The sequence below is a fragment of the Engystomops pustulosus genome, chromosome 1 (assembly GCF_040894005.1).
Source record: "Engystomops pustulosus chromosome 1, aEngPut4.maternal, whole genome shotgun sequence".
Lineage (NCBI taxonomy): Eukaryota > Metazoa > Chordata > Amphibia > Anura > Leptodactylidae > Engystomops > Engystomops pustulosus.
This window is the reverse complement of record NC_092411.1, coordinates 95,676,729-95,699,057: the sequence shown is the minus strand read 5'-3', so window position 1 is coordinate 95,699,057 and position 22,329 is coordinate 95,676,729. Positions and strand designations below refer to the sequence as shown.

Below are 22,329 nucleotides of genomic sequence, written 5' to 3'. Positions count from 1 at the left end.
TAAATGCTCCTATCCTCAAAAACAGGGTTAAAACTATAGTTCACAACCGGAGGGGTTGAAGAGGACTACAAAAAGGTGACTCACTGTAAATCAGTATGTGTTGGCTTGTCTGCTACCAGTATGTCTTTGTTGCGTAGGAGGAAACCCACACAAACATGGGGAGAACATACAATCTCCATATAGGTGTTGCCCTTGTCAGGATTGAATCCAGGAGCCCAGGTATTAACTGCTTAGCTACCACACTGTTCCCTTCTATGACCAAATAGGGAACTAATATTTGATTGCAAATTTGATTGAAATTGTCTTTACCTGCCGTAATTTCAACACACAGTGGATATCCAGGTAGCATGACTTTATGACTTTATGTCCCGTTACGCACCTCTCTTATTTATAGTGGAAAAGTAATGAGGGCTACCGATGAGGAAGGGAATGTGAATGAAAGATCTTTTGTTCTCATTCTGTTTTTCAGAAACCACTCACAAAACCATTATCAAAATTACGAATTAGCTGGATGTCAAAGGACCCTATCACCCTTTAAACTTATTTTGTAGGAAGAAAGTTAGGGCTCATTCAGACGGCTGGAAATGTAGCCGTGATCTGGGCGCAACAATTGCAGATAGGTCACAACCACAATAGAAGTCTATAGCTCTTGGTCACAGTTTGTCGCTGCACCATCAGCAACTTGGTGGCTATGGGGCATAATATAGGATATGTCCCATATTTTGGCAGATTTGCGTCACAGCAACTAGTCTGCATATAAATGGAGAAGGAGAGAGGAGCGCAAACCCCATGCATCTCTTTAACCCCGGCCCTGTGCTCATCTAGGATCTGATCTGGGTGAGTATGCTACCGTCCGAATGTACCCTTAAGTGGATTGGTATGTAGGTATCTGGTGAAAAATTCAGTGTAAGCCCCTATTCTCATAGGCGTGGGGAAGGCACACTTGGCGTGTAGGTGGAAAATAATCACAATTACTGGTGCATCTTCATTAATTGCAATTATTTCAGTCCCTATTTCAGCCTATTGATCTATTGACTCAGATCTTGTTTTCTTATCCGTTAAGCCTCATTCCTATGCCAGTGACTTGGTGTTATGAGTAAAGACTAAGGGGGGATTTATCAAACATTGGCATACTTGGCAATGGAGGTGTAAGGGGTAAATAGTTGTAATCCCTGGCCATGCACAGGAATTGCGACTTTATCACGGCTTTTACCCCAATACAAGCCTTTAAAAATCCATCTGCAGGAGTGGAGACTCTACACAGATAAGATATAATGGAAACATTTGCACCTGTTCTGTTTTGACCCACTTCTGGTTTTGGCGAACAATATGTGATCCGAACTGTGAACACCATTTGTATTTCACAGATCTAGAGTATGTCGGACATGTTTTCTTTTTCCTTTTTAAGTTTGAATTGAAGTTTTCATGGGTTGCATTTTGTGAACCGACACCTATATTATAGTGTTCATAGTGTGGGTTAAATTATGTGATAATTTAATACTCTGAGTTCTCGTAAAGTGTATAACTATGTAGCAATGTACTCAGCCCCTCCAGCTTTATATATTGTTATCCACTGATCAGATTGCATGTTCATCGTGTTGGACCTGTCAGCCTTTCTGATGTTAGAGAATACTTTTATTCTTCATCAAATAATAGTTTTTTTCATCTTTATCTTGAGCACATGGACTAGCTCAATAAAAAACAATAAAATTGAGACGCATTTCAGGTCTTGACTACACCCTTCATTATTCATGACTCACAACCTAAAACGGTGAGAACCCATCTATATGACGAATAGAACTATATCTCGATAATTTTTGTAAATGCTACACCGTGCGCCTGTCTCTCCCTCGTTTTTCTCCTCTCTACTATATGTTTATTATTTGTTGGTATTTTCGGTGCTGTTTTGAACGATTGTTAGGGCCTCTGCTTACATATTTACATTGCGATAGCTGAAGGGAGGGGTTTGGTACCCAAAAAAGAGGCTTGTACGGCGCTATTCGGATGAGAGTCTTCGAAAATGTACCAGCCTCTTTTTCGGGTACCAAACCCCTCCCTTCGTCTATTGGATTACTGGTTTAGCCTATGGATAAATACCAGCAAGCTGAAGGTGAGCACACCTCTGGGGGGGGGGGGGGGGGGGTCAGTCTATATACACCCCACTACTTATTTATTTTTTGTCCTTTTGGACACCGCACTACTATCTTATCCTTTTAGCTTTACAGTATTATACGAGGCGCCGTCCTTTTGTCTGCCTTTGTTTTTTTGTTTTTTTCTTGCTTTAGTTTTCATATTTGCATTGCAGTTCTGATTGTAATATATATCTTTGTATTGGGTTTTTAAATATGTGGGATGTTCCACTTATGAGGTGATAGTGTAGTATCGGCTTAGGCGATTTATTTTATTTATAGACTCATGACTTGACTTAGTCAGAGCTTGCTATGTCTACATGATGATCAATAAGAGGGCAATTCCCAGGCTTAGCCTACATTTTCCTTGAAACTTCAAAGCGACCCGTGGCTATGTCTGCTCACTTTCTTTTACTTTCCACATACTTGTATAATCAGGAGGTGGGAAGTTGGCAATAACCTATTTTCATTAACATTCCAGATGATGCAAGACTTCCGGGCTACGAGAAGAAGAGCTTTGTTTTGTTTATGACACATCCCTGCAGCAGAGAAAAGACAGGCCCCAGATAACGTAGGAATAGACAAACAGATTAGGTGGGCAGAACTATAAAAAATTATACTGATAGGCCTTTAATTTGACCTTTTAGAATACAGAAAATCTCATAATCTGGCACAGAGCTGCAATATAATGTGGGATTTCACAAGATTAGAAACTAAATATCATGAAAACCAAGAAGTCTTCTCTACCCTTAGGCATTATTCACATTGTGCTTTGATCAGTGATTTGTATCAATTACTGTGAGCCATAACCAAATGAGGGTGAAAAACACAGAACAGGTGCAAATCTTTCCATTATACCTTATCTTTGTGTAGCCGCCTCTTCTGAACATGATTTACAAAGACAAGTGCAAAACAGTGACAAAATCTCTGACATGAGAATATTGTTGCTAATTCTTCCATACACAGATTTTGTCTACACCGTCCATTCACTATGAAATTAGAGATCGGTCCTTTTGCAGCCTCCTGGAAGGGGAAGTCAGTTTATCAACTTTAAATAAGAGAATGGCCCAGTTTTGAAGGGGCACCACATTCAATGGGGGAACTGCAGGATGGACTTGGAATGCGTAGGCTCTGGATGTATCTACTTAGTGTTAGGAGGTGACTAGAACTTTTCTATACATGACCTGGAAATGTCCATCTATTTATAATTATGGAGCGTCCATCCACTCCTTTCTTGATGATGTGCTCCCATCGGGTGCCTCTCCTTGGCTTGGTGAACGATGCTCTTCACACTAAATACGAGAAGATTCTTCTCTGGATGCTGTTGCTCTATGGCAGGAAGGTAATATTGCTGAATTGGAAACCACAAGGACTCCGATCTTAGCCTGCTGGATTGAATTAACAAATTCTGATCTCCAAGTATATAAGCTAACCTATGCAGCTAGGGGAACACCCTGCTGGAAGGAGGTCTACCAACACAAGGGTTGCCCTGACAAGTTTGGCAAGGTTTGGGTTCCTTGCATGGACAATGAAAACACTCTACTGACACAAGATGATTAACCCTGCAAATGACAGTAATTGGGGTTGTCCGATTTCCTTTTTTTGTGTAACGCAGTTATTGCTAATGTTTGTCTTTATTTGTTTTATTTAATTTGGTTATGTATAACAAAGGATGGCACGTGGATATTCAAAAGTATAGGACTATTTTGTATTTGGTTGTTGTTATTTTCCTTTATTAGGGCAGTTCTTTTTGATCATATTTGTTTCATGGCTGTTGTTATCATCAAATCTTGGAAGTATTTATCCCTTAGGCAGATTAAAGAACTTTTCTAACATAGGCAATACATGTGATATGGATAGGAATTTAGGCAGTCTGTTAGTAGTTAGAAATGTTATAGTGAGATTCTTTTAGCAATTATTGAATAGCATACAGCTGTTGAGTCCTTGAAAAGTACCTTGCAAAGAATAGTAGTTGTTGGGGTTAAAATACTCAACCCGATCCACCCTGGAGGTTAGTGTAATTATGTTAGCTTGTAACTTGGAGAGCTTCCATGCCTACTCAAGTCTGCTAACCATCTTCTCAAGGTTCTCTTGTAGTGAGAAAAATCTGTCATTTGCTGTTGGAGGTTATGTGCTAATTGATTTTACTAAAGTGAATAAGCTGCTAGAGTAGTTCATGGACCAAGAGTCTGGAAAACTGCATTTCTAGTGCCACCCTAGGTCAGGTTGTTTCCCATAAATCAATGCCTGACTCAAGTGGTGGGCATGAATTGGGATATGAGTCAAATCAGTAAATCTCTAATCCATACAGAAAGGGCCCCCTATGCACGGATCTGTTTCTGAGTTTTTGCTCTTGATCAGTGTAGAGCAGTGGTGGCTAACCTATGGCACTGGTGCCAGAGGTGGCACTCAGAGCCCTTTCTGTGGGCACCCAGGCCATCACCAGAGATGACTCCAAGTATCTTCCTGCAGTCCCAGACAGCCCAGGACTTGCTGTGCACAGAGCTATTTTAAAGTGACTGTGCTACCTGGGACTACTGGAGGAGTGGGAAAATGTGGACAGATCTTGATCATCCAAATTTCTTCTATTTTCTGCTTTATTAGTGTCCTCAGGGTGCTGGTATCAATGAAAGCTGAGACAGAGAAGGGAGTATCAATCACAAATTAAATTTCTTTGCGATAAATAAGTGGGTCTTGGTTGTAGATTGGGCACTCGGTCTCTAAAAGGTTCGCCATTACTGGTGTAGAGCTTGGAACTAGTTTGCTCGGTAAAAAGCAGAATATGTCTTCTGCTTGTGCAGGACTGAGTGCATTGATTTACTGTCTGGGTGGAAACAAACAAAAAAGTATAGTTTAGCCTGGGTTCACATGTTGTTTTTGCCATGCGTTGTAAATACATATCAAGCGTTTTCCAGACGTGAGCTTACAACATACAGTACAAAAATATCAATCTGTATAAATACTGGCCCACATTTTAATTATTTGTGCCAGTTTTCTGTCTGACCTTGCACTAAGAAGAACATGCAAATCACTTGCATGTGTATCTATGAAGTGTCTGCACCAGTATTTTGTAAAGGAGCGTTCCGCTGCAGAGTTGGACGGTGTCCCACATTTATTACTGTGACTTGACAGGATTGTGTTGCACGCTCTATGTTGAAGGTGCACCAAATAAATGTTGGTACACTCTATTGGAGCAGTGCAGGAGCGCCAGATTCAGATCTGAATCATTCAGAGGACCGTTGTGGGGATGTATGACCATCACCGCACCATGCCGTGGCTGCAAAAAAGATAGATCATGTTCTATCTTCTGCCATAAGAACGACCGTACAGCGCCGTTTCCTGTGGAGAGGGGAGAGAGGAGGGGTGAGGAGCACTCATCCCTCCTCCTCTCCAGTGAGCTAATGGTGCTGGCCTTGACTACGGCTAGGCAAGCACACGTTTGTCTGAATGCAGCCTTCAGAGTAGTTGTCTGCCGTTGCTTGTGTAGTAACATGTTCAGAAGATCTAGTTTCTTTACCATTGTAATAAAACATTTCCAAATAAAATTTCATATGTAAGAAGTAGGGATACATAGGCCATCCTCAATCTACAGCAGTGCTGCTCCAATCCTACCATCCTCAATGGTATTATTTAACATACTGTATTTATGGTATATCCTGCTTTACTAATTTCTTTCCATTACAGGGTGAAATTAATCCACCTTCTGGTGGCACAACGATTTGGTAAAAATCGGCACCTCCACATACATTACCAGCCTGCTTGCTACATGAGTAGTAAAAGCATTGCATCTCCCGCTGCCTGCCCTGATATCCAGCCTCTTTCAGTTCTGGAAGAAATGAAGATGCCTTTTTCCCGTGCATTGATTGGGAACTTTTTCCAAGATCAGCCTCGGTTGGGGAACCAGTTCCTAGAGGATTCTATTCTCCAGAGTTACCTCAGGCGACATCTTCCACCTGTGGTATGTAGAATGTGTTTGTATTGCTTGGATATATTTATTTTTAGTGTTTGCCTGACACCTCATTTTACAAACTAGTAATTTTATGGCCCAGGGGAGAATTTACTCAGGCAATGAATGGCCGATAATCTGACACTTCTCAGCTTATGATGTGTGTACAGTATAGTGTGCTCATGCTCTGATTCATATACGTTGTTATGGTAGTGTACTATGCTGTATCTGGAGACGATTATGCTTTTCCTGCTGACCTCATCCACTTTCTCACTTATGAAGCATTGATTCCATTTCCCTCTGTCTGGGACCACTCATGGGTACTGTGTTTTTTATTCATGGACCAGCAGGCTGGCATGTATGACACAATTCCCTATAAATACACTCATTGACAGACAAAAAAGAAAAAGTGAGACATTCCTGGGAAATCCTCGCTGTGTGTGGGCGAGCTTCATCCTACTGAAAAATGCCAGTCAGAAGCCCAGCCATGAACGGCTTTCCTGCACGTATCACAGAGATGTTAGTGTGTCCTATATCACTATTAGGGGTGACCATCTTTAATACGTCAAGATCCCTTTCCCCCACAGATCAACACATAAGCAGTTTGGCTAATGTGTCCTTCTATAGTAAAGGCAGTGTTTAAGTGCTCACCACAGAGCCTCCATACTCATACCAGATTCCCCCAATGTTGTGGGTTGTTTCGTAGAGACATGTCTCGGTGGCAAAACCTAGTGTCTACGCAGACCACATCTACAATCTTTACTTATCTGCCATAGTCATAACTGAATGTGATATTTCTGTGTTAGATGCATTATTTTTGGAACTAGTTTACCTTAGATATCATTAATGGTTTAGTTCCACATTATAGCAGATAACACAGTGATTGGTGATGGCCCAACTGAAGGGGCCATCGATTATCCAGAGAATGGGGGTCCAGTTCTTTCTAACAAGTGTAGTGGCAGGCTAAGCATGGATTCTCTAGCTCTTTTCACTTTGTCTTTGGAATTGAACAGAGATAGTTTAATGATGGCTGTTTCTGTCTTTCCTATACAATTTAACGGAGTGGCAAGGCATGTTTGTACTAGTGCTCCTCCCTTTAGTGAGAACTAGACTCGGAATTGCTGATGGTGTTGTTTTCTTGATCGGTTGGGCAGTTATATCCACATTGATCACCCTTTTATCCCCTATACCAGTGATGGCGAACCTTTTAGAGGCCGAGTGCCCAAACTACAACAAAGACCCGCTTATTTATCGCAAAGTGCCAACACAGAAATTTAATTTGTGATTTATATTCCCTGCTCTGTCACAGTTTTCATTGATACCAGCACCCTGAGGACACCAAAAAAGCAGAAAATAGTCCCAGGTAGAGCTGTCACTTTAAAATACCTCTGTGTACAGCAAGTCCTGGGCTGTCTGGGATTGCAGGAAGATACCTGGAGTCATCTCTGGTGATGGCCTGAGTGCCCACAGAAAGGGCTCTGAGTGCCACCTCTGCCACCAGTGCCATAGGTTAGCCATCACTGCCCTATACTATGGTTAGGGTAAAACTTACACATGAGACAAACCCTTTAAACAAGGGCCCCAAAGAATTAATTGACCATAACAGGGTATGTTGAGCCTTCATTACGATGACTGTTGATACTGACAGCCTCTAATGCAGGTGTTAACTTCTTAGACCCTGATCACTTTTTTTTGTAGGTGTTAAAAGAAGCCAGCCAGGATCTAGGACGTTTTGGACAACGCATAGTAGATGAGCTTGACACTCTTGGACGTGAATGTGAACTCAGTCCACCACACTTAGAGCATTATGATGCTTGGGGCCGTAGAGTTGATCGCATCATCACTTGTCCAGCGTGGAAGAAGATGAAGGATGTATCGGCAGAGGAAGGCTTGGTGGCAGCAGCATATGAAAGGAAATTCTCTAGTTGGAGGTAAATATCATTTACATGGGAAAACTCTTACACATCTAAATTAAATGTATTTCATAATTGAAAACAGACAACATTAAGTTATAACAGCACCAATATTATATGTGACTGCTAAACTGTCATCCTTTATACATATGTTTTCATTTTATTTCGTCTCTTTTGATTCACGCAAATGCATATAAATTCGGTAGTGTAAAACTGCTGCCCCTACACACTGGAAGGGATGTATCATTAGACGGGCTCTATGCGACAGTTTTTAGAAGTAGGAGATTCTGCTGCCTTTCAGATGTATTATCGAAGCTTAGACTGCTTGATACATCTCCTAAATGAGGTGTTAATGGCGGTAGTGGATTTTCACGTGAAGGGGATTGTCCGACTTTATCTAGAGGTGAGCTGGGGGAGTAAAAAAAAATGTGTACTTACCTTCTGGGGAAGAGGGGATTCAAGAAGAACGTTTCAAACCCTACCAGAGGGGGCTACCAATTTATTGGGGTAAAATCTGGTGACAGGTTCCTAAGAGCATTACTGAGAGAAGTATTAATTATAATAGTTTATTTTAGATACATAAGGTTGATACATTTTAGCAATATGGATTTGTGTGTTGCTACCATGTTTCAATCAAAATATATTTTATGGTCTGTGAATGCTGCAGCCGTTCTCCTTTTCTGATAGAAAACTGTGTGGCACAAATGGGTTGCACCAAAAGTAAATTTTTTGTTGTTGTGTAAAACAAAGGCAAAAAGGTGTGAACATAGGCTGAAAGACACTGGGGTTGAATAATATGAGGCTCCCTGCCTGTAAGACAGTTTTCATAAACCTGTTTTTTTTGTCTCTGTTGTGTTCCAGGACTTGTAACACTATGTGAATGCTACTTTTGGATTTTTGTAACTACTTACAATGAAAATGAAATATTGTGTTCAGGTTTTTTTTTTTGGTATTTAACATTTCATAATGCTACATTTCCTAACAGACAAGATAACGTTTCCTAGAAATAACACTATACAGAGTTCGTTAAATTCTTCATAACTTTATCTTGTATGTGCACAGACAAAAAAAACCCCTAAATTTTGATAACATCAAGTTCTATAGAAAAAAGGAGGGAACATTAAACTTAGGGATGTAACTTTTATAAGATAACATGAAGAAACCACATTGATTTTACAGTGACATCTTCCAGTAAAGACTTTTTCTTTCCATCTTAATATTATAATCAGTATATATGCTTGGTGCCTCTAGATAAGATTTTATACATAATTTTGTTACAATAGATGAACTATATTTAAAGGAAATTAACCTCATAGGAAACCTATAAATACTCACCTCCAATCCTCTCCACCCACCTTGATCCCGACGCTGCCCATCACTAATCTTGACATGCTGGGGAGAAACTTATCGTTAGCAGTGCAGGGACATGATGTCCGGCACTCTGGGCTGCTAATTATGCACGCCCTCGGCACCTGAGTCATCGAGTGAGAAGTGAGAATTTACACCTTTCACGTGACGTCATCTTGCTCTCTCATGCTCCCAGCATGGGAGAGGGAAGTGGCGGGGGCGTGCATAATTAGTAGCCTGGAGCTTCGGAGATTTGTCCCAGTGCTCCATAATGCTAATTATAAGTATCTTTTCTAGGTGATCCTGGCATGTTAAGATGTGTTTTTAGTTTTTCGATGTGGTTGAGAACAGTGTTATGTACCAGCCCAGTCAAACTGAATCATTAGGATTATAAAAAATAGATTTCTCTATTTCTCCTCACCATTGCCGGACACTGTATATAAAAAAAGGGAGACCGGCAGTGACAGGTGGAGCCATGGCTTAACAGGAGTTTCGGAGGTGGTGAGTTAAAGAGGTTGATTGTTTTTAAAGGTTTTTCTTTTCTTTGACAACGCCTTTAAATAGAAGAAGACTGCTGTATATTGAGAGGGCTCACCTCTTCACCCCTACTTCTGAGTTAGTGACACAGTCATGTATTAGTCGGTTGCTTTTGTTAAGGGGTCAATCCATGATTCACAGTTCTGCTTCTACCAACTACACATAAAGGTATGATTAGAGTGGTGCTCACCAATATTGGCACCCTTTCACTTTTTTCATGGAATGTACAATATCTTTAAAAATAAAAAGAAATGTACCAAAAATCAGGATATGTTAATTAGTGGTACAAGGGTGCACAACCATAAAACATTGTTTTTCAACCCACATATTGCAGCAATATGCAGCAATAAAGGCCCCTAAATAATACTTGGCTTCCCCCCTATTTTCTCCCACTTTTCCTTTGCAGTTTGCTCAAACTCTTGAATGTTTGGATGTTTTTTCTTTTCTTATGTCAGATTTCAGTTCACCCTAAACATTTTCAATGGAATTGAGGTCAGGGCCATTTTTCCATTCCTGTGTACTTTAGGGTATAAGCTTCGGTCATTGTCTTGCTAAAGGACCCAGGATCTTCGGCTCAAACCAAGTTTTCTTACAATGCGTAGGACATTTTGCTGTCTGTGATAAGGTCAAGTCCTTCAGTATGCAGCAAAGCAACCCTATAGCATTATGTATCCTTTGTCATGCTGTGGTAGGGTGTCTTTTCCTTATAAACTTATATCCTTATTGCGCCATCAAAAAACAAACTGTTGTTTTGCATTGGTAATTAGCAATTGTTGCTTCATCTGTCCACATTACACTTACCAAGAAGGATTGTGGTTTGTCTCTTTGGGAAAGATCATTAGTTCCTTGTCATGTCTTTTTTTCAGCACTGGTTTCTTCATTGGCCTTCGCCAATAATGCTTTTCTTGGTTCAGTGTTCAGTGTATGATAATTGTTGAAACCATGACCCCAGACACTTTCAGGTAGCCTTCATGTCTGGATGTTTGGTGTGGTGTTTTTTATTTCACCGTTTGCTCCAACCTTAGCAAACCTCTCTTGTCAATTTTCCTCTTTCCCCCACGGCCAGGGAGGTTCTTGATGGTTCTGTGCTTGGCAAACTTCTTAATACAATTGTGCTCTGTTGAAACTGGTATAATATAGCATTTGGAGATGGTTTTGTACCCTTTGGAAGTCTTGTATTTGCTAATTATAATAGTTCTGAAGGTCTGCTCTACCATTATGACAAAGGAACAGGGCTTACAATGTCACTTTTTAAAACACTGAAATCATAATTTGTTGGCTAATTTATGTCACATGGCCATCGATAAAAATTAATCATAGGCAATTCTTATTGGTAAATTACCATTGGATTCCATACTAATTTAATGTAAAGGGTGCCAATACAGCATGCTTTAGTGTTTCTATTTTTCCCTTCCATTGTTTTTTGTTTTACATAAGTTTTAAATTGTTTAGTTCTCTATACAGAAAAACCTTCATGGGGGCTAATAATGATGAGCAGGACTGGAAACACTGATCACATGGCCATACACCGACAGGTTCCCTTTTATTTTCAGTTCATGAATTGTTAAAAGGAAAAAAGGTCATTGTATAGTGTGTAAGATGCATCTCTTAAATGCAAAGTTTCTTCAATTAGAATACCATGAAAATAATTGCCACATATTATACACAGGCTAATAAAGTTTCATAAATTAAATATATATATATTTCATAGTGATCCTATTTATTTCAAATAAGCCGCAACATCTATGATATCTTTATAGTCTTCTGTTGTTAATTACGGTAACATTAATATGCTGCATTTCCTGCACTAAATTTGACAAGTAGGGGCATTTTCTAGTGCTCCTGATAGAACTGCCATCCATAACCATGAGTCATATGGCATGCATGTCAATAGTTCTGTGCCTGCTAGTTCCTGACATAATTCTGTTATCAATGCCATGAATAAGCTCTGCTTTCTTTCAGTGAATGTAGCTAACCTTTGTTGATCACTTCTGTACGACATATTACAATTAATAGCTTTGCACCTGCAATGGATGTAAGCAAAAGTCATTCAATGACAGTAAGCAGAGTTTCTGAAAACAGGGATTTGCAAAGTTAAAAGATCCCAGCTCACTGACCAGCTAACAAATGCAATATGAGTATGATGCTTAGTAAGTAATGTAAGTGCATTCTTGTGCGTAAATGTTTATTATAATACTTACTTGACCTAGGAATCTGGTAACATAACATCCATTAATTATCTACAGCCGCCTGATCCAGATTGTAAAGCTCTATCTCTACACACCGTCCTCTGGATATTTCAGTTGCCCTCTTGCTATGACTGATGGTGCTGCAAAGGTCATAGAGGTAAGATGATGCATGTATGTGAGCATTGAGTACACATTGATCACCAGTTGTATGAGGGAGCCATTACATATGAGTTAATGACTGCGGGGGGCATCTGTGGTTGACTGCTAAGTTTACATTCAAATCTCATATTTTGTATATGTTCTCTATATACGATAGGAGAGCAGTCTGCATATATGCTGAACATACTCATGGACATATACTGACAGAGGCATCCTATTTGCCCATTATAAGTTGGATCCCGAAGGCATATATGGTCAGTGGAGGCTATAATAACCTATGGGATATGGATGCAACTGTATGGCATCCATCCCTGGCCTCCGCTGAGCATAGTCTCTGAGAGGACCCCAGTGATGTACCGGAACATCGGTAGCAGCTAATCACTGGCTGGTGCTGCTGTTCACCGGACTATGCATCCTGCATACAGTGTAAGGATACATTGGGAACCCAGCTTCACATATCTTTACAATGGAGTGCTACAGTGACTTAGCACTGTTGTAGTTGTAAGTACATGTGCAGCTCTGCTTGAAATTTATTGCACCACGTTCCAAATTATTATGTAAATTCTATTTATCCTAAATTATATTTTTCCTAAATGGTTGCTGAAAATGACAGTCAGTATAATAAAAGTCATCATTCATTAGAGTATAAATCAAATTTTATTCAACAAACCTCCCAATGACAACAGTATATTCTTCAAAATTAAAAACACTCAAAATGCACAGTTCCAAATTATTATGCACAGCAAAGTTTCAAAACATTTTATATATTCCTAACAGGCGAAGTTACATGTAACATATTAACACTTCTTTGATATCACCTTAAAGGGAACCTACCACCCCGATTCTACCTATAAAGGTAGAAGGGGTGGTAGGTGGATGGATGGGACGTGAGGATAGCCCTTTTTTGGGCTAATCCTCACGTCCCGGGTGTCTTTTAGAAAACTTTATTGTAGCTATATGCTAATTTTTTTATGCGGCTACTGGGGCGTGGAGTAGCCGGACATGAGGCTACTAGGCGCGGCTACTCCACGCCCCAGTAGCCACGTTACTCCGCCTACCAGATAATCTTCGGCGCGCAGCTACCAGGAGCCCTCGTCCGGGTTCCCTGTGTTCTGTGCATGCGCAGAACGCAGGCCTTCGGCGCCGCGGCTCCGGGGCCGGAACTTCTGTGCATGCGCAGTAGACGGTGGACTCGGACGAGGGCACGCAGCTACCAGGAGCTGCGCGCCGAAGATTATCTGGTAGGCGGAGTAACGTGGCTACTGGGGCGTGGAGTAGCCGCGACTAGTAGCCTCATGTCCGGCTACTCCACGCCCCAGTAGCCGCATAAAAAAATAAGCATATAGCTACAATAAAGTTTTCTGAAAGACACCCGGGACGTGAGGATTAGCCCAAAAAAGAGCTATCCTCACATCCCATCCATCCACCTACCACCCCTTCTACCTTTATAGGTAGAATCGGGGTGGTAGGTGCCCTTTAACAATTCTTGCATCCATTGCACTTGTGAGTTTTTGGAGAGTTTCTGCTTGAATTTCTTTGCATGATGTCAGAATCGCCTACCAGAGCTGCTGTTTGGATGTGAACTACTTCGCACACTCCTAGATCTTTTGCTTGATGATAGGGTTAGGACTTGTCTTCCCTGAGAGGCGATTCTGACACCATGCAAAGAAATTCAAGCAGAAACTCTTCAAAAACTCACAAGTTCAATGGATGCAAGAATTGTGAAGGTGATATTTAAGAAGAGTTCTTATGTTAAGGTACATTCACACAGCCGTATGCCCTCCCAGCCGCAACCGGATGGGCATACAGCTGTGCGCTGGAGAGGAGGTGACCCCTCCCCCTTCCATAGAGAAAAACACAGCATGGTCGCACACCCGGGAAAGATAGAGCATGCTCTATCTCTTCCCTGTTTACGGTGCGGAACCGTACCACCGCTGGGCCGCCATTGCCGTCTATATGTAGACGAAAATTTACATCCCCACAGATGGCCGTCTGAATGTACCCTTATCATGTAACTTGGCCTGTTAGGATGTTTTGGATTGTAATAGCCTTTGATCTCAGTGAATGCTGCAAATTAAACATTCATCAATTTCGGATCTTTACAACCTATAAAATGTTTTGAAACTTTGATGTGCATAATAATTTGGAACTGTGCATTTTGAGGTTTTTTTAAAATTTTGAAGAATATACTGTTATCATTGGGAGGTTTGTTCAATAAAGTTCAATTTTTAATCTAACGGGTGATGACTTTTATTATACTGACTGTCATTTGCTCCGACCATTTATCGGAGATAAATATCATTTGCATAATAATATGGAACGTGGTGTATTAAACTCAAGCACAATCCAAACCCGCTGCAGAATATATTGTAATGCTTTCAGGCCATTTCCAAACAATAGTCACTGCTCAGTATTTTAAAGCCAAAAGTGGTAGTGTATAAATTCTTTCCATTGTACTTTACCCACTCATTTTAGTTTCCAAATAAAATGTTCCATAATGTGGTGACACATCTATAATAAATACTATAATTTATTAATCTGCTACACAAGCAGGAACCCTATGGATGTGGATGTTCATTGTCCAAGCAATTTATTTGTTTTGTTTCTATCCACAACATTCTTAAAAGTGTTTACCAACAATACACAGCAATACTTGTCTTGCCCAACGTATTCATTGTCAGAGTTTATAAAGACTCGCTAAATTCCATATTGTGCACAATTGTGATTGCATATCCATGTATTTGTTGTTCCATCAGCATTCATAGAGACAGTTTGTATTACAATACCCATTACTACAGGCCACTCCTAATGTTTTCAGGGTTTGTAATAGAAACGGCACAATTTTATGCATAGCTGCAAGGCAACTGGAAGCAGGAAGAGCTTTACAGCAACTTGTGGTGTTCAAGAGAAGATTGGAAAAAAAGGAGACTATGGAAACTTATGTTGCCTTTCATTAACAGACAATTTTGCAAACTGACAATGTGGGCACTTTTTATCACCTATATTTATATGGATTTCAATATTGATGGCATGTGTTTAATAAAGGATCTCCATATCATATTGTTATTGTAAGGGGTGGGGGTTGTCTAACCAGGCATGTTACTGTCCATTTGTAGCTTATGTAGTATTTAGTATCCTCTATTAGAAACATCCCAACAAACTTTTAATTTCCTGCTTCTTCTATTGACAGTCACTTGGTAGACCAGATGCTCTTCAGGATGCCTTCAGAAACCTTACCTCCCGAGATCCTAAAAGATTTTGGACTTCTGGCCAGTGGATGACAGAACGCAAGGGGGGATCAGATGTTGGTGGGTACCTAAATCCAACAGTCAGACAGATGTACTGCCAGAACTGATGAGTATGTCTTCTGTTTTTAGCATATGGTACAGAAACAGTGGCTCGTGCCCAGGCAGATGGCACATACAAGCTTTACGGGTACAAATGGTTTACATCAGCAACAGATTCTGACATGACTTTGACTCTAGGAAGAGTGGAAGATGCACAAGGACAAATTATACCGGTAAGTCTTTATTAAAGGGGTTATCCGGGTATACAAATTTACTTATGGCCGGGCTGGGGCGGGCTATTTAAAAATAACAAACATTTACTTACCTCCTCTGGCACCGCTGATGTCCTGCGCCGCTGGTCCGTTTTGATCCGCGCCCCTGTTTGTTTACAGGGGCGCAGAAGCCGCGCACAGGGAGCTTCCGGTCCGCGATGTGGCCGGCTCCTCCCAGCCGTCCTTATCTCTCAGCGTTGTAAGCGCTGGGAGATGGTGTCGGATGGGAGCTCCCTGGTGTCGGATGGGAGCTCCCAAACCGGCGCACAGATGAGACCGACCATGGCGCATGACATTAGCAGTGCCGGGCGAGTTACATGTTTATTATTTTTAAATAGCCCACCCCAGCCCGGCCATAAGTAAATTTGTACACCCGGATAACCCCTTTAAAGGAAATCTGCCATCAAAATCAAGCATGGAAAAAAGTTGCACTTACTCATAGATCCAGTGATAATCAACTTTTAAAATTCTGCCAATGATCCTAAAGGGATCCGAGTTGGGGGGGAAGGTGCTACCAGAGCCACACTGTTCTGTAGCTTCACAGGCCATTTCACTGTCTCACCCTCTCCCTCTTCTCCCAAAGTGCCTCCATCTCCCACTGCCTTATCTGACTGCAATAGAGGAAATTTCACTTCACAGTTGGAGGGGGAAGGCTCTGGTTGCCCCCTTAGCCCCTCGGACTCATTAGCATAATTATATTACAAGGAAGGAAGCCATGGATAACAAATATAAGAAGATTACCACAGTCACAGTGCCACAGTGGTAGATTTACTTTAGAGTCAAGCCCTTTAATACAAACTTGTAAGGTCTATTATTGACAATGTAAATATATCAGAAGTATATTTGCAGGTTACACTTAGCTGAGGCCTTTTTATTTTCTTTTATACAGTCATTTTTAAACCATATCTAAAGCAATAAATGTGTCATTATAAAAAATAACTGGAACTGAATCATGAAAAAGGGACATTAAATGTTGTAATCATTGTTAACCAGCCCTCCATGCTTTCCAGGGCACAAAAGGCTTATCGCTTTTTTACTTGGAGGTCAGGAATGCCAAAGGACAGCTAAATGGAATTGAGGTTCAAAGACTTAAGGACAAGTTGGGTACTAAGCAGGTGCCAACAGCAGAGTTGTTGCTTGATGGGGTAAAGGCTCTACGGGTAAGTATGTTTCTGGACATAGGATTGTATTTTGGGAAAAATATTTGCTATATGAAATATGTATTGTGTTCATGAATTATAAGGCAAAGCATGCTGCCCTGCCAAGCTGCTTAGAACACATGTTGCATAACTAGGTCTATCCTTGTATCTTTTCATATTGAGGCATTCTGTAAGAGGCGTCTCATGAAGACAACCCATGTCCCAATTGGTAGCATCCTATGCCTATGGGATTCTGCAAGTAAGCCTTAGGGTGCTGTCACACCGTGCGTTATCGTACAACTGTTAACCATTTAAGGACCTTGCCCTTTTTTGTTCTTTTATTTTTCACTCCCCACAATCAAAAATCTATAACTTGACACCCGCAATAGGTGCTAGCACTGATCACTGGTGTTACCGGTTATTGGCTATGGAGAGCATGCATGCCTTTTTAATGTTGGCTGGTTTGAATCTGTTTTCTTCATTTATAAAAGTGTAGGCAACTGTTAAACAGATTAAAACCAGCCAAACGCATGGTAAACATACAAAAACGCATGCGTTTTCAGTCCGTTTAGCACACAGCACCCTTAGTTGTAATGCAGGTAGGTGGTGCACTGTCTACCCCTGCCCCCATATATATGGTTCATATCGATGATGACACGTTCAGTATCTACTCACAATGTTGAAGATCAGAAATGGTTTTATGTGTCTACTTTTTTCTCTGGTACTTCCGGAGATTTTCCAGAAGGCAATTATAAACACTTTCAGCTTTGTCTGTGAGGAAAATTGCTTGTTTGCCAAGACAAAAGCCAGACAGAGAAATAAGGGAGAGGATGCAATAGTTCTGTTGGCAAAAAAATGACAAAAAAAAAAAACAACAACACTAAAACACCCATCCAGCAACTGACACTCACAGATTGTAATAAAATATCCCTTCGCTTTACATGGTACAAACATGGTTAAAAATAGTTCTTTACCAATTTCATAAGTATGGAGGTTTTATAATCCCCCCCGGTTCCCTCCTGGACAACAAGGAGGTACAAAGGTGGTTTTATTTATTGATACATGTAATAAATGTTGCACACAAAAGCCCCTAATTGTTACAAGCAGTAAAGTTACAGCCCAGAATTACAACATTGTACAAAAATCTTGCTCTGGACCAGCGTATATATATTAAATCACCCTGCAGAGAAAGCCAGTGCATGTGTCATAATAATAAAAGCTGCCGTTTCATCATTTTCTCCTTTTTAATGATTTCCTTACATGTGGATATGCCGGTGCAGTTTCTTTTACTACTTATGTTTCACATCATTTATTTCACTTGCCATCTACTTGGTGGCAATGAGCAAGGGCTCAAGATTTTGATTCAGGATTTGAAAGTGAACCAACTACATGTTCAGCCCATTGGGATCTAAAATCTATCTGGGGAGGGGGATTTCACACTGTACATTATTGAACCGGGGCAGCCATTTTGTAACACACTGACAGGATTTCCAAATGGAAAATGGAAGGCTGCAGCTTTAAGGCGGAGGGCACCTGGGATGATTACTATACAATGGCTGCGTATGGTTGCAATGTACTCTGGACTGGGGGGGCTTCTCTGTCACTAATTTTGCTTAAGCAGCGCCTGTTTACAGAAATATATGATCATATTACCCTCTGTGAGAAAATGATAAGTGAGAAAAATCCCACAGAAACAAAGGGCAAACACTGGGAGACCAAGTACCTAAATTAGAAAGCAATCCCAAGGACCTTGTGATACAGCATGGTGCCCCGTGCCAGAACATGAAGTGATTAGGTGGTAATCGTGTAATTCAGCAGATTGTGGATCCCATTATGTTCCCTGTATTTACCTTGTCCTGAGAACAACAGCAACAATAACTATTTCAGTGGAAATATCATGTGTAACAGCAGAAGCAGGCAGCCCCGGGCAGTGTTTGTTATGGTGGTGACTGAGGTCTATTTCTGGCACACAGATACAAGCTCTTTATTTTTCACTTTTATCTGAGTTACAGTAGATAAATGTCACTCCTATCCTTTTCATGGGGACAAAACAAGTGCTTACCTCATGGTGTTGTGTAAATGGAGACACAACTCTAGTAGTTGCCTGCGTGTTGTGATTGACAATGGTTTCTCACTGCTGCTGCAACCTTCACACCATGTGAGGTCACATTCACACAAAGGGGTTTCCACTTTCAGCAAATAATTGGTATTATTTGTGTAAGGAAAAGTTATACAATTTTCCAATGTATTTTCTGTATCAATTCCTCACAGTTTTCTAGATCTCTGCTTGCTGTCCTTCTATATAAAGCTTCTATGTTTCCTTCCACTGGACAGAAATCAGTGTTCATAGTCACACAGGTGCACAGCTCGGTATATCAACACAGCTCTGATTACCCTCTTTGATACTAACGAGCCGTGCATCTGTGTGACAGAGGACACATTTCTATCCGCTGGAAGCAAACATAGAAGCTTTCTATAGCAGGACAGCAAGCAGAGATCTAGAAAACCGTGGGGAATTGATACAGAAAGTATATAGAAAAAATTGTAAAACTTTTCCTTACACAAACCATATAAATTTTTTGCTTTAACACATTTAGACCTAAACACTCGCGACACATGTTTTGGCGGTAAACAAAGACAAACACATGTTGGTTATTCCCAAATGCAGGTTTTTAGGTCTAAACGCGTCTGCAATCGGCAGAAGTTCTTTCCTGCTGCACTTGAAATTCTAATACACAGATATATTTTTACTGAAAACCTGAATAGAGCAACCTTTAACCCCTTAACGCTCTGCGCCGTAGCTCTACGGCGCAGAGGTATAAGGGATGTATGAAGAGGGCTCACGGGCTGAGTCCTCTTCATACAGAGGTGGGGGTTTTTGCATTTTGCACAAAACCCCCACCGCTAATAACCGCGGTCGGTGCTTGCACCGATCGCGGCTATTAACCCTCTAAACGCCGCCCGCAAAGTCGCGGGCGGCGTTTAAAAGACGGCGGCGCGCGGGCGCCGCCATCTTTTTTTCGATCGCCACGCCCCCGAACGTCATCGGGGGGCGGCGATCGGTTACCATGGTAGCCTCGGGTCTTCTCTTGACACGAGGCTACATGGTTTATGCAGGTTCGTTACAATGAGCCAGTGGCTCATTGTAATGTAAAACCTGCAAAAACGCCATATATTGCAATACTGTAGTATTGCAGTATATGGTAGGAGCGATCTGATCATCTAGGGTTAATGTACCCTAGATGGTCTAAAAAATAGTGAAAAAAAAAGAAAAAAAAAAGTTTAAAAAATAAAAAAAATTAATAAAATATTAAAAGTTCAAATCACCCCCCTTTCCCTAGAACGGATATAAAACATAACAAACAGTAAAAATCACAGACATATTAGGTATCGCCGCGTCCCAAAATGCCCGATCTATCAAAATATAAAAACGGTTACGGCCGGCGGTGACCTCCGAGGCGGGAAATGGCGCCCAAATGTCCGAAATGCGACTTTTACACCTTTTTACATAACATAAAAAATGAAATAAAAAATGATCAAAATGTCGCACAGACCTCAAAATGGTAGCAATGAAAACGTCGCCTCATTTCGCAAAAAATGACCCCTCACACATTTCCGTGCGCCAAAGTATGAAAAAGTTATTAGCGTCAGAAGATGGCAAAAATTTTTTTTTCTTTTTTGTACACATTCGTTTAATTTTTGAAAATGTATTAAAACACAATAAAACCTATATAAATTTGTTATCACCGCGATCGCACCGAACCAAAGAATAAAGTAGGCGTGTTATTTGGAGCAAAGAGTGAAAGTCGTAAAAACTGAGCCCACAAGAACGTGACGCACGTGCGGTTTTTTTTCAATTTTTCCACATTTGGAATTTTTTTTCAGCTTCGCAGTACACGGCATGTTAAAATAAATAACATTACGGGAAAGTAAAATTTGTTACGCACAAAATAAGCCCTCACACAGGTCTGTACACGTAAAAATGAAAAAGTTATGGATTTTTGAAGTTGGAGAGCGAGAAATTAGCCGAAAAACCCTCCGTCCTTAAGGGGTTAAGAAGAGTTTATATGTTAGGCTTCATGTACACAAACATAGTTTCGGGTTGTGTTTTGGCTGTAACACGTCCCATGTGTATCTATAGGCTAATACACAAAGCTGTGGTTTCCACTGTCCAAGTCGCAATACGCAGTGTAGGTCCTATACCTACCCATCTTTCTGGCTCAGGCCATACTTTCTCCTATCCTAGATGTGTGAGCAGACCTTACAACCTGATGGCACGCTGGGCGCAAAGAACAGACCATGAATTGCACACCTCCATATACATGAGGCCTTAGGGTGAAGACACACATGGCGTTTTTGGGCCGTTTTTGGGCCGTTTTTACTAAGTGCGTTTTCAGATCGTTAAAAACGCATGCGTTTTTTGAAAACGCATGCGTTTTTGTCCGTTTTTCATTGCGCAATTTCAAAAAAAAAACGGACAAAAACGCATGCGTTTTCAAAAAACGGATGCGTTTTTTAATGCATGTGTTTTTAACGATCTGAAAACGCACTTAGTAAAAACGGCCCAAAAACGCCATGTGTGTCTTCACCCTTAGGCCAGCGGCACATGTGGCATTTGAACCCGTTTTTGGGCCGTTTTTAAGCAGTCCATTAAAAAATGCATGCGTTTTTGAACAACGTCACGTGTGCTGCCGGCCTTAGAGGGATATAGCAGTGTATAGAGAGATAAGGAGCAGTTCAATAGTTTACAATTGTCATAATGATATAGTATACCCCAATTTGGACTTTGATACAAATTTTTAGTGTTATCCGTAATACTAAAGAAATAATTTTTATTTTAAAAATATCTAATTAAAATATATACCGTATATACTCGAGTATAAGCCAACCCATGTATAAGCCGAGGCCCCCAATTTTTACCACAAGAACCTGGGAAAAACCCATTGACGCGATTATAAGCCGAGGGTGGGAAATGCATGGGTCACAGCCTCCCCATTATATAGCCTGCCGGACCCTGCCACATAGTATATAGCCAGCACCTTCCCCCCAGTATATAGCCAGCAGCCCCCTGCCCCAGTATATAGCCAGCAGTGGGGGAAGCCGGAAAGGTGAGTTTTGATATATTTTTTTCACTCGAGTATAAGCCGAGTTTGGGTTTTCATCACATTTTTTTGTGCTGAAAAACTAGGCTTATACTTGAGTATATATGGGTATTTTTTTTTTTTAAAAGGTACCTGTCATCACACACTCTTTCACCTAATGACAGGTTCCATACCCTTTTAAGTACCATTTTCAAGAGATGTGGCCGGGGGATGGGGGGTGGCTGATTAAAAACGTGTAAATGTGTACTTACCTCCTTGGTTCCTCCCAATGTCCCACGCCGCAGTCTCTCCATGCCTTCAGACAGCTCC

General features: G+C 40.9%; 1 protein-coding gene across 5 annotated transcripts in view; it reads left to right on the top strand.

Moving 5' to 3' along the window:
- LOC140127722 (acyl-CoA dehydrogenase family member 11-like) overlaps positions 1 to 22,329 on the top strand; it is a 39,134-nt gene that overhangs the window by 5,546 nt on the left and 11,259 nt on the right. For 3 of the 5 annotated variants that reach the window (XM_072148733.1, XM_072148773.1, XM_072148743.1), the window contains exons 2-7: positions 5,814 to 6,087; positions 7,774 to 8,006; positions 12,119 to 12,218; positions 15,411 to 15,528; positions 15,598 to 15,740; positions 16,790 to 16,939. In XM_072148733.1, coding sequence (XP_072004834.1) covers positions 5,814 to 6,087; positions 7,774 to 8,006; positions 12,119 to 12,218; positions 15,411 to 15,528; positions 15,598 to 15,740; positions 16,790 to 16,939 — 1,018 coding nt within the window. Of the gene's footprint in view, positions 1 to 2,610; positions 2,724 to 5,813; positions 6,088 to 7,773; positions 8,007 to 12,118; positions 12,219 to 15,410; positions 15,529 to 15,597; positions 15,741 to 16,789; positions 16,940 to 22,329 lie in introns of all 5 variants that reach the window. The other 2 variants (XM_072148753.1, XM_072148763.1) reach the window with 1 other exon arrangement.